This window comes from Terrapene carolina, unplaced genomic scaffold (assembly GCF_002925995.2).
Source record: "Terrapene carolina triunguis isolate 2854851 unplaced genomic scaffold, T_m_triunguis-2.0 Scaffold130, whole genome shotgun sequence".
NCBI lineage: Eukaryota > Metazoa > Chordata > Testudines > Emydidae > Terrapene > Terrapene triunguis.
In genome coordinates this window covers 2898485-2911078 of record NW_020664481.1, presented here as the reverse complement: position 1 = coordinate 2911078, position 12594 = coordinate 2898485, and the positions used below count along the sequence as shown (strand labels likewise).

At 52.2% G+C, this 12594-nt stretch overlaps 1 protein-coding gene across 1 annotated transcript in view; it reads left to right on the top strand.

Annotated features, from left to right (window-relative positions):
• The window catches only part of ANGPT4 (angiopoietin 4), a 39260-nt gene extending 32930 nt beyond the window's left edge, over positions 1-6330 (top strand). The window contains exons 8-9 of the mRNA XM_024200918.2: positions 2645-2775; positions 5287-6330. Of these exons, the coding sequence (XP_024056686.2) occupies positions 2645-2775; positions 5287-5447 (292 nt within the window). The 3' untranslated portion in view covers positions 5448-6330. The remainder of the gene's footprint in view (positions 1-2644; positions 2776-5286) is intronic.
• Positions 6331-12594: the final 6264 nt, after the last annotated feature.

Genomic DNA, 12594 nt, shown 5'->3' with positions numbered 1-12594 from the left:
TCCCTTGGGTCTTTCTTCAAACCCCACTTAGACAAGGAAACTCCCCCAGTGCCATCCTGGGATCGATGTGAATCGATCTCAAGCCGAAATCACAGCACCAGCTGGTGGTCCCCCAACGTTTGTGGAAGAGGCTGGGCTAGAGAGCGCAGCTGGGCAAGGAACCAGTACATTGGGAGTGACGTTTCTAGGGTTTTGCATTCCACCCGCTTTACCAAGCTGTTCATCTCCGCAGCCTCTGAGTCGAAGTGGCTGCAGAATGAAATTTTGTGCATTCACTGTTATTTTGCCAATTTGTGGCAATTTTGCAGTGATTTTTCTGTGTGAACTTTGTGGTCAGAAATGTTGCTACGTTGTCATTTTTTCTCCTTTTGAAAACCAAAATAAATTTTCTTGAAGGAAAAAAAATGCATAAAATTGCATTAGGAGAAAAATTCTTTTTCTTGCTTTTTTGCAAAAAGCCACATTTGCACACAGCGAGGCCTGAGCTGGGTGTGCAGTTAGTTGCACATGTGCTTTTCCAGGTGTAATTGTGGTCACTACTTGCACAGCTGCGTCTTAGAGTTCAATCCTGCAAGGTGCTGAGGACCTGAAACTCCCATGGCCTTCAATGGAAGTCAAAGTGCTCGGAGCACCTCACAGGATCAAGCAATAAGCGACTGTTTGCATCAGCAGCTGCCAGTTTTGTGCACACAATTGTTGTAACTGCGCTTGCAAAAGAGAACAAATGTGTGTGCGAAAATAAAAGCCTCACTGCAAAAAAATCTAACGAAAGCGAGAAAGCGAGAAAGCGAGCTCCACCACTTGCTCTGAACTACAACTGACGTGCTGCTCCAGACCCATTATCAAGTCATGAAACAATGGTAACCTTTAAAGCTCAGCTTATAAATCAATACAGTGCTGAGGCTTTGTGGGTTGTCACTGAAGTGTTGTGGGAAAAGCAAAATGAGAAAGAGAGCAGGTGCCCTTTGACGGTCCTGGTGGGGAGCTGACCAACTCGGGGAGTCTCATACTTCCCTCCCTGTCTAGGGGAAACTGAGGACAAGCCCCTGGCTGCCTCTCTCCAAACCCCGTATTATGAAAATGGCCCCAGCAGAACAGTAAAGTTTTAGTAAGTGTGAAGATGAGACACAAATCCAGCTAGCCCAGCCCCGGCTGAAGAGGGCCTCCAGGTCTGTGGTTTGTTTCTGGGGATCGCTGCTTCAGAGCTGAGCCCTGACTGGATCCTAACCTCCCTCAAAATGTGACCCTACCTAGCGTAACTCCTAGTCAGGTGGCTAAGCCTTTAACTGTCCCAATAATATCCCGCTGCAATGAGGGATGGGGGTTGCCCCAGGCTATGCAGCTCTGGTCATGGATGGGTCCATCGGGGTACCTGGATCACAGCGCAGGCACATTCCAAACACAATCGACTAAAGATACAGAACGGGGGGGGGGGGGCGGCTCAGGAGGATTGTATGTGCCCATCAGCTCTCTTCCTTTGTGACTGACGCTGTCTCCACTTCTGCAAACAGCAGCAGCAGAGAGTAATCGCCTGAGCTTGCCCATTAGAACAGCAGTACTTTGTGATTCTAGAACGCCTGTCACCAGAGCGGGTCAAAGGCAGGTGGCAAGGCAGCTGAGCGATGCAGGATGCAGAGCGATTGCTTTGCCCGCCGTCAAACCCCACCCCCTGAAACCCTGCGCAGCAGGTTAGGACCGGGAGTGAAGACGACGGTTCCTAAATTCCAAGGCCAGAAGGGGACGCCGTGATCATCTCCTCTGCCCTCCTGCATAGCACGGGCCAGGCAATGTCCCCACAATCGCTCCCAGAGCAGAGCTTGCCGAAAACATCCAATCTGCTAGGGACAGAGAATCTCCCCCCACCCCCTTAGGTCAAGTGCTCCAATGGTTCATTAGCATCACAGGTACAAACTAGCCAGCTGAAGCTGCCGGAGCAGGGAGTCACAAGGCAGAGCACAACAATCTAGGCTGAAACTTGCCCAGGAGACCAGTATTAAAAGCACCATTACAAGTATCACAGTATCTTCAGGCCTCAGTCCTGCCAGGCGCTCGGCTCTCTGGCCCTGCCCCAGCAAGACACTAAAATACACGCTTCACTTCAAAAAGCGCCTGGTCCCGTTGGAGCCTCTCCTGTGCTTCAGTGTTTGGCTGGCCTGGGGCCAGAGCACGTGATACCTTGTGGGACTGAGCCCTGACGAACTCATGGGACTCTGTATAGGACAGAAGGACCACAAGTGGGGAGGCCCTCTCTGTGCCAGCCCCTCCAGAGGCACAAGGCTGGGTACCAAGTCCTCAGCGCTGCTGCAGACAGCACCCTTGCCGTAAGTTCCAGCCAGCCCGCCCCCACTTAGCTTGTGAGCTCTGACAGCACCTCCCGATCTGGCGGCCGGCTGGAGTCTGCGGGGGTTTCGAACATTTGGACCGCTCCGCACGGCTGATAAACTCTGGGGTGGGATTGCTGCCGTATCTGCCTCCGCTTGTTTTTATTTGCAAGGACACAGGGGACCGTTTTCTTAAATAAATCCCAGGAAACGTTGACAGGAGTTTGAAAAGTAATTCTCGTCCTCTGCCTCGTTTTCTCCTCTTCCGCCTCCTCTCCTCGTTCTGCCTCCTGTCTCGCCCTCTCTCTGCTTTGGTCCTCCAGGATCTCCCTGAAGGGCTACAGCGGCACCGCTGGGCAGCAGAGCGGCCTGGTCCTCCAGGGAACCAACTTCAGCACCCGCGACTCGGATAACGACAACTGCCTCTGCAAGTGCGCCCAGATGCTGTCGGGAGGTGAGTGGGCCCTGGGTGCAGGGGGGGCTGGGACCAGCCTTCCCCACGTGCCCTGTGTGCTGTGGCGGACTGGTGGGGGCAGAGCGTGTGGAGCAACTGAGGCTGGGTTCTTGGGAATGCTCCATTCTTATTGAATCTCTTCGTTCAGTGTCTCAGAAATACACCGTAGTGATGAGGGAGGGAGGGAGGGATGTAGACAGACAGACGGACGTCTGAGCGAGAGCTCTCCCTCGTCGCTCTTCACCCAATTTTCCTAGACATGCACAGAGCCCAAGAGTCTGATCGCCTGCTGCAGCCAAGGGTCGAATTGTTGTCACGCTCTGTTCTAGTCAGGTTCTTACGCTGGGCCATCCCCATAGTATCTGAGAACCCTCCAGAGGTGCCTTAAGAGACGTGACTAGTGTCTGTCTCTCTCCCCTCCCAGCAGCGGAGCCCTAGCTTTGGGCTTGTGCTTTCTGCAGGCAGTCGAAGGCTGTAGTTGTTAGCATTCCCCACCTGCTTTATGCAGGGCTGCCAAGTCACCCGCATTTGGAGAGAGACGCCCACAAACTCCCTGTCACCCAACTAGCCTCCAAAATGCTGCCATCCCCCCCGGGTGCCAGGGCAGCCCTGTCCCAAGATGGCTTTCAGGTAGGGTGACCAGACAGCAAGTGTGAAAAATTGGGACGGGGGATGGGGAGTAATAAGAAAAAGACCCAAAAATCGGGACTGTCCCTATAAAATTGGGACATCTGGTCACCCTACTTTCAGGAGCAGAAATGGCGAGGAAGCAGGGGGGAGAGAAATAAGGGGGGAAAGATCAGAACGGGGAGAGACCGGGACAGAAGGGTGGCGAGCAAGGAGGGCATGACACGACAGGGGGAGAGGAATAATAGCCAAACAGCCTGAAGAAAGTTCATTTGCTGCAGATCACCAGTGCTCTGTCTGAGAAGGGCTGGGAACTTCATCTGCATCCTTCTGTCCCACCTGGTCCCCCCCTCCGTACAACCAGATCTCCCCCACATTGCAGCGGCAAATCCCTGCGGCCTTGAGCCAGCAGATCAGTGTATCAGACACATGCCAGGGCCTTGCTGCGACACTGGGACTAGGAATGGGGAGAGAGAGAGAGAGAGAGGCCCGATGCTTCTGGCCAACTGGCAACTCTTCAAGCAAATGAGTGCCGGGCTCAAGGCAGCCGTCGGTGCTGGGACGGGGAGGGGATCCTGGATCAGGGAATTCGCTCCGATTGTTTCAGCCAGGGGTTCGATTGCCCGGATCCGGGTTAGTTTGTCTGGGGCTGTTACTAAAGACGTGAGCAGAGCTGGGGCCCTTGAAATGAGCCCCAGAAATTCGTTTGGATGGATACGTACGTGCCCGTCCAGTGGCAGAGCCTGGGATCCTCACCAGGCGGGACGCGGGGGCACGGAAAATCCACACGTGTCAGAATGTTCCCCATGGGCCAGATCCTGAACTGGCATAAATCAGCAGAGCCCCACTGGCTGCATTAGACTTACAGCAGCGGCGGATCTGGCCCTTTGTCTCCTGCTGCTCTCTCGTGCGGGCACTGAATTCTCTGTAGACGATGGAGATGGGCCAGAAGCCGGACCTCCCGCTCCAACCAGACTTGCCCTGGCACAGCGACAGCACAAGAAGAGCCCATGTCTGGACAATCTCAAAACCAGAATAATCCCACCAGGAGCGTACTGTCCGGATGCCAGGTGGTTCTCTGAAGGCCATTGCCCTTATGATGCAAGAACACGCATAATCACAGCCATGAGGCATAACCTTCCCGGGCCAGGAAAAATGTGCCGATTACTACACCCTTTAACGGCTGGAACATGGTCCGGGATACCCCAGGGGTTGGCATCCACAGGACGAGGTTACCACACTCTGCCAGTGGTAGGATACTGTCAGGGACAACCCTGTCCTTCCAGTGCCTAAGACTGTTTTTGCACAGTAGCTCCTGATACCTGGGGTTCTCGTATTTGCATTGCTCCTGTCCGTGTGTGTACAGCACCTACGTCCAGGGTGTTGTGATCTTAGCCACGGCCTCTCAGCACAGCTGTAATTCACACAGGGCTTCACCCTGCCCCACTGACGCCAGAGGGAGCAGGGTCGAGTTGCCGATCACCCGGCCCGAGGAACGGCAAAGCTTGCTTGGCTGCAGGCAGGAGAACTCAGGGCTGGGTTTCTTTTTTTCACTTTCTTATGGTTTGATTTTTGAAAAACTCTTTGTCCAATATCAAGAAACATTTTTTTCCTAAAATCACCCAGTTCTTTTTGACAAATTGAATTTGAAAAGTCCCCAGGGCTGTGTATTTCTAACCAGGCGGAAGCCTGTGCATTTTGTTTTACACTGTTCATGCCTCGCGGCTAGGCCTACCGGGGAAATGACGACTAGGCACGCTCCCAAGAACAAGCCTTTGGCTAGAACCAATCTGAACTCAGAGCCCAGAAGTTTCACGCTCTGTCCGAAGTCCAGACTCGGTCTGGCGAGTTCTCTAACCTTTCCCCTCTATGTCCCCCACTCAGGTTGGTGGTTTGACGCCTGTGGTCTGTCGAACCTGAACGGCATCTATTATCCCGCCAAGCACAATGTCCGGAAGCTCAACGGGATCAGGTGGCACTATTTCCAGGGGCCCAGCTACTCTCTAAAAGGCACACGCATGATGATAAGACCTTCAGACTTCTAGTGCCCCAAGAGCATGGTGGGGCAGAGGGCAAGCCAGGCTCCAGGCCTCCGAACTGGCAGGCAACAATCCAGCATGGAACTGGTAGGACCATTAGACCAGCCACAGATGGCAAAGGAACAGGGACACATCCTAGCAGGAGCAGGCTCTTGTAACCCAATGCCTGGGGCTCCAGAGCAAGGGAAAGGAGGAAGACCTGGAGCTAAGTGGAGAGATGACTCTGGGCCTGGACTCTTGGGCCTCCAAGGAGGAGGAGAAGAAAGAACAATCAGAAAAAAAAATCTAAAAACTAAACTGTCCCATTGGTGTGAATTACAAGTATTGGGCTTTTGTTCCGGACCAGTGTGATTCTTTTCTGTGTTGTATCATCTTCAGGGAAATCGTCTCTAGACCACAAAGGGAGCCTGCTGCACCCAGGGCCAGTGGGACCTTCCGAGCGGCAGCTGGGAATAGTGCGGAGCATGCAGAGTTATTGCAGTGGGGTCTGGTTTTCATTGGTTTTAGCATGTTTCTAGGAAACACTCCACCCTTTTCCTTCCTTGTTTTCCCCTGCTTCTGAACTGCCACATGGCCACCCGGCTCCTGAAGGCAGGCGCTTGTCTGCAGAAGCTGGCTGACGAGGAGAAAGCCGGCTGGTGAGATAGCCCTGTGAGCATCTGGATATGAGGAAACACTATGTCACTAGGAGGGTGGTGAAGCACTGGAATGGGTTCCCTAGGGAGGTGGTGGAATCTCCTTCCTTAGAGGTTTTTAAGGTCAGGCTTGACAAAGCCCCGGCTGGGATGATTTAGTTGGGAATTGGTCCTGCACACGGCGCGTTAAACCCAGAAAGCTGTGCTGCTCTTGAGCATGACGCCAGCCCACCGCATGGATGATGAATCCACCCCATGCCCTCTCGCTCTGGGCAAGCAGAATTCCTTGAGTTCACATGCAGACGTTCTCAGATCAATTTCTCATATTAATAGCACCCGAGCCCTGTCCCCCATCTCAGTCTGACCGCTGACTCACCCCGGTGACAAGTGGTCTGACATTCCAGCCAGCCCGTTGCCGTGCACAGTTTGTACATGTATCTGAGCTGGGCTTTTTAGATCCGGGTTTTGATTATACAATAAGCAGTTTAACAAGTTATTAAAAAAAAGGTTTGGGAGCAGTCCAGAGCATGGTGTAACATTCCGATTTATTCGAAGGGCTGACGGTGTTTAAAGCGCTGCCATGCGAGGGGAGAGGTGGTTTGCCTCTGGATTCTAATGCACATAGTATGTTTGAACGCCACGTAAAGGATTTTATAGTAACCATCAATAACCCTCTTGCTCTTTGGGTGAATTACCCACTGTCCCGGTTGTCCTGTTTTACTATGATCAGCATTGCCTCCAGCAGCAGTACAAGCCCTGCTTATTCCATTACTCTCCATCCCTCCGTAGGAGGCTCCATGTCTCCGACAGGTCTCTGGAAAAGTGGGTGATAGCTGAATGGTCGCTGAATCCCCCGCTCCTCTCAGACTAATCTGGGTCCAAGCTCAAAGTTACAGTCTGAGCAAGGAAGCAGCAAAAAGACGCCTCGTACTGAATGAGTAGACCCCATCTTACTCCAAGGAAGGCGGATCCCATCCCAAGGATGAAGTGAGTATAAGGAAAACGTGGAAATACATGGAGGTCTCTTGCTAAACTGGCATCTGACCCTCCGATCCTGTTAGACTGGTTGTTTTCCAAAGCTGCTAAGAGAACCGGACGCCTAATTCCCATTAGAGCAAATGGGAAACTGGTATAGTAATCCCAGAGGTGGCTTTGAAAATCTCCGTTCGAATCCCCATGACAATAGTTCCAATGGCAAGTGAAGCTCCCAGCGGGCACCAGGGATGCTGCTACATCAGCTGTCTTGAGGAGAGTGGCCGGTAACTGGAATCCCACCCCAGCTCGACGTACCGATTCTGGGGGCTGTTTTGGTGGATGTTGTTTCATTTTCCCCCCTTTTAGCCAGACCCATTTCAGAGCCAGACATTTAAACTGCCCTTGAGAAAAGGGGGCAAAACCCACTCTTGGGCTGAGATGTTCAAACCCAGGGACTAAGATGCCCCATAAAATATGCTCCTGCACCCATCTGTGCTTGCCAGCCTCACAGCTGTGCATGCAGCCTGGGACACTCCACATGAAACACTGGGACTTATTCACAGTTACCTGGTTTGCATTTGCACAAACAAATGCCAGGCATGTGCTCACAACAGTGGCAGGGACATTTTCTGCAGACCCAGCTCGGGCGACAGCAGTGGCAAATTTGGCCCTTGACTTCTCAGATGATTCCTCCTGTCAGAAAAGGAAGAAACTTGAGAGTGAGAAAGGGCAAGAAATGGGCTCTTCAAACCACTGCGCAGGGTCCTTCCAGGAGAAACCCCGCAGCACCGGCATCAAACTCTGGCCCCAAAGAAGCCCAGACAGCAGAGCGAGGCACGGGATGAAGGCAGCAAGCTTGCTCGTCCCCTCGCACTCAGTCCTATTTCAGCGATCGAGGCATTTCCCCTCCACTTCACCCCCCCCACACACACACACACAAAACACTCCCCTTGCTTAATTGAGTTTTAAAGGTTACAACTATTACATTACCAGGGCTGTTTATTTTGTTTCAGCCTCTGTGTCTTTTCAGGCAGTGTCATTTCTAATCAAGCAGCTGTAAGGACTCAGATCAACCCTATTCCCGCCTCTGCTCCATCCCTCCCGAGCCCCCCGGCAGGGTGGGGAGAGGACGGGACACGGAAAGGCACTAGGGTTTCTTTTCGTCTGCACTCCTTTGAGTCCGTGGATTGGGCGAGTTCCGACTCGTTGGGAAGCCTGGGACCTGCTGAGCGCACGTGGGAGGGCAAGTGCTTCCGAGCAATAATGTTCTGAAGCCAAAGGGCAGCTTTGCTACCCCAAAAAGACGGGAGGGGAGACAGGCCCACGCTCCCTGGACCCTCTGTAGCCCCTCTGCCTGCATCATGAGATGGAGGCACAACCAGAGGGAGGAGGAGGGGGGCAGGTTTATCCAAGGTTAGTGGAGACCTTAGAGCTCAACAAGGTCTTTTGGCTTGGCCACTTCCCTCGGTCTTTTGAAGGGTCTCTAGGGCGTCTCCATTGTGGGCCACGTTTTCTGCCCACTCCCAGCTGTTTGCATATAGAAGTCTTGTAAAACTGGGCACCCAAACTCAGCAGCAGGCATGGGCCCACTGGCCGTTCGGCCCTGGGAAGCCCCCTGCAGTCCTCACATTTTCTCTGGCTGTGGCCTAACAAACTAGGGATTCTAGCACGGGAAGGGCCCGTGAGTCTTTACACCCACAAACAGCATTCCCCATAGACTCAACAGAGTTACAGCTGGCTCATGCCAGTGTGAGAGGAGAATCAGAATCCATCTGCTGTTGGCACCCATGCTGCATTCTGCGGTGCCTGACTCGTCCCACTTCGCTCCCACCCTCTCCAGCAGGGTCAGCACCGCGGATCCCTTCTCTGTTGCCCCCTTCGCTGCCCCCAGCCAGACTGGAGTTCCCAGCTGTACCCCCCTCTCTGCCTTCAGAGTCCCCTTTGCAGACCGGGACCAGTAAGCGTCAGACGGAGCTGCTGTCTCAGTTCTCTGCACTCTCTGATCCTTTAATGGAACTATTTCTGACATCTCCCCTTCCCCTTTCGGTCGATCCGGTGGAGTCAGAGCAGTTCTGGTTCTGCCCGTTCCGAGTGCAGAGCAGACATCACCCAACAGCAACGTCGCAGTGTTATACGCAGTGCTTTGCAAAGTCTCCCTTGCCCTAGAGATGCCTTCGTCCAATAAAATGCCAGGTGGCCCTCAGCTTGGCTGGTTATTCCATCACATTTCATGTCTCCTCGGTGGATGATTTATCTCCCAAGCCTTTTTAATGCGCCCCCCTATCCCCACTCTCCCTCATGTTTGCTCAGATCCCTCACATGGTAGATATTAACCACCAAAGGGAGGCAAGCTCTTCCCTGACAGAATTGTAGCCTGCCTGGGAATACAGGATGTCAGAGATTTATTACACGGCCGTGTTACCTCGTGTTTCATTTTCCTGATTCTGTTAAAGGTCGGCCGGACCCAGGATCCGAGCAGACGCAGCTGTGCTGTCACCCCAGACGGTGCAGCGCATGTCCCAGTAGGGCACTCCAACTGCGCAGCAGCATTTCAGGGACAGCACCTGCACGTCCCTGAATAGCCCGACAGCCACAGCAAAGGACCGAGAGGCACTTTCACCACTGACCTTAATTAATGGCACAGATTTAACTTTGTGTCAGAACAAGCTCCTGGAAAAGCTGAGCGGGATGGAAATGCTGCCAGGAAATGTGCGTTTGGCAATGTCATGGAAACAGGTTTTTAAAACCATCGTCTCCCCAGCAGCGCAGCTCAGACATTGCAGCCCTGGGCTAGTGCAGGAGAGCCTAGAGTGAAACTGACCAGAAACAAAAGTGAACCCCACCAGACTGCTTCCATTGCCCCAGAGAGAGGCAAAAAGTAACCAGAGCATACACAGCATGACCTAACTCTGACCTTTCAAATTCATATTCAGATTTCATGAGCTAACATTGCTATTAAAACATGGCCAAGGAATTTCTGAAGACGATACAGGTACAGATTTTATTTTAATGAGATGAACATCCCCTTAAGGAACACATGTGGAGCAAAGGAACAGCTAAGGGGGGTTACCAAAAATGTTAACTAGAGGCTAAAAAGAGTTTGCTGCAGACAACACAGCATTGGAGGAATGGTGTGTGCACCATTTGTGACACACACACACACACACACACACACACACACACTCTTAGGACTGGTATATCTCGTGTAAATACAGAAAATAAACGAAGAAAATACCCAGACTCCACATGACTGATCTCTTCTCCAACAGGGAGCCGTCTTCCAAGGCCATGAAATCTACCACCAATCAGCAAGAGGGTGTCAATATCAACTTAAAAAAAGAACAGGCATACTTGTGGCACCTTAGAGACTAACAAATTTATTTGAGCATAAGCTTTCGTGGGCTACAGCCCACTAGGCACTTCAATAGCCCCGTCACTGTAACATCTGAGCACCTGAAATGTTAATGAATTGATCCTGAAAGCACCCCTGGTGACGCAGGGAAGTATTATCAGCCCCGTTTCTCAGACGGGGAACTGAGGACACAGGGATATTGAGTGCTTTGCCCAAGGTCATACAAGAAATCTGTGGCACTGCCAGGAACTGAACCCAAATCTCAGTCCAGTGGCTTAACTTGCAGAGCATCCTTCCTCTAGAATTTGCAGCTACTCTGCGCCTCAAGGGCTCGTTATACAGGGGGTTGATGAACAGAGCTACAAAGCCAGAAACAGGGAGACTAGGGCTTCCTTCCCTCCAGGACCAATCGGCCTCTCACAAGTCATTCCGTTTGCCCAGAGCCCCGCTGCTGAGAGTTGGAGGGGAGGGGGAGAATCGCTGACCTGTGTTGGATAGAGCTTGCACCTTTCATTGTGTGCAACAGCCCAGATGAGACCTGGAGATCTAACTAGGAACTTGCAAAATAAACCATTGAAACTGTGACTCTAGGCACTTTGCTGGAGGAGCCGGGGATGAAGGGCGGGCGGGCGGGAGAGGCAGAGGGAAGTTCTGCCAGAGATGGACAGTCATTGAAAATACGCCGAAGCCGGTTATTTTGTTAATTCCTACCAAGCGCCCCAGGGAAGAGAGGAGCAGGGCCTGGATGGAAAGGGCAGCTTGGTGCAGAGCCAAACACAATATCGTACAAATCAGAATCGGAACGTGGGGAGGGGAGAATCCAGGGGACTGGAGCACAGGGTTTTGCAGCACTTCATCACGATACATGAACCAGGGAGGTTTCCCTCCGGGACTTTCTCCTTGGACAGACTCCCCCAGCCCAGGCCTGCAGCAGCCAAGAAAGAGAAATAAACAGAGTGCAATCGAAGGCTTTGGAGACAGCAGCATACGGGATTCTTGCTCTCGTTCTGCCTCCAAATCTCTCTTCCTTTCTTGCATTTCTGCTCTCTGTCCCCTCACTGCAGACAGTTCCTTACTTGGGCCTTCACACAGCGCCCTTTGATTCCTCCTCCCTCCCCCGGGCTGGGGGCCCCCACCCAGGTAGAGTCTCACACAGTGCTCTGTGTCAGGGCGCAGAGACAGGAGACGGCAGGCAGATGTTCCGGCCCCTCCATCCTGTTCTTCTGAGACCCATTTTAACCCCTCTTCTTCTAGTCCTCTCGTCAGACTCGCAGCAGCCTTGAAATCAAACCCCGCTCACCCACGGGAAGGAGCAGTGGCAGCCGGACACTCGGCCTCCTCATCCTCGTGCTAACTGATTGAGGCGGGACAGTTACCGGTGACATGGCCGACTGACGGGGCAGGGGGATATTTATGGATGTCCGGTAAGAGAGGGCCTGATTGTCAGAAATGAAGCCATGCAAATGCAATGCAGTCTCTGAAGAGTTCAGACATGCTAACCCAGCTGACAGAGTGGCTGCTAGTCCATCATGTTTAGGGGTGTGGTCAAATATCAGCCCCCCCCCCCCATCAGATCTGTACATAAAAACGATCTCCTTTAGAGAACTTACTTTGCCAAATATTGAGTCAAAAGCCACGTGGGTTCTAGATTTAGAAGCAAACACACTTTCTGAGGTTCAAGTCCATTCAGCTCCAGCAAAACTGCTGGGCTTTTCCCATTGTTATTTGAATTCCCCACGTCCCTCTAGAAGCGGGGCCAGAATCACTGTCCAACTAGCATCTCACTCGTTTGCACGACACAGGCGGTAGAAACACACACGTGTTTGGGATTAGAGACACAAGCCCAAGCTGTGTAGTTTGGATCCAGAACAGAACCAGAACTTCCCCAAAGTTCAGGCATGGGGGTTCAGATTGGATGCTCGAGTCCAAGCCCATCTCTAGCTGGTTAATTACATGTTCCGAGAAAAGCAATGGATGAAATTAAAGGAAAATGGGTTTGGTGAAACCTGAAAAAGTTTTGTGAAATAAAAAAAAAAAATGTGTGTTTGTTTTTTAAAAATTGAGGTTCCATGAAACCCAAAACATCCCCAGGATCACCCCTACCCCAGCCTGGGGCCTCCCCTCTCCCCAGTCTCATTGTCTTGCTAAAATGTATTTAGCACAGATTTACAGTTCTCTTTCCCAGAATAAA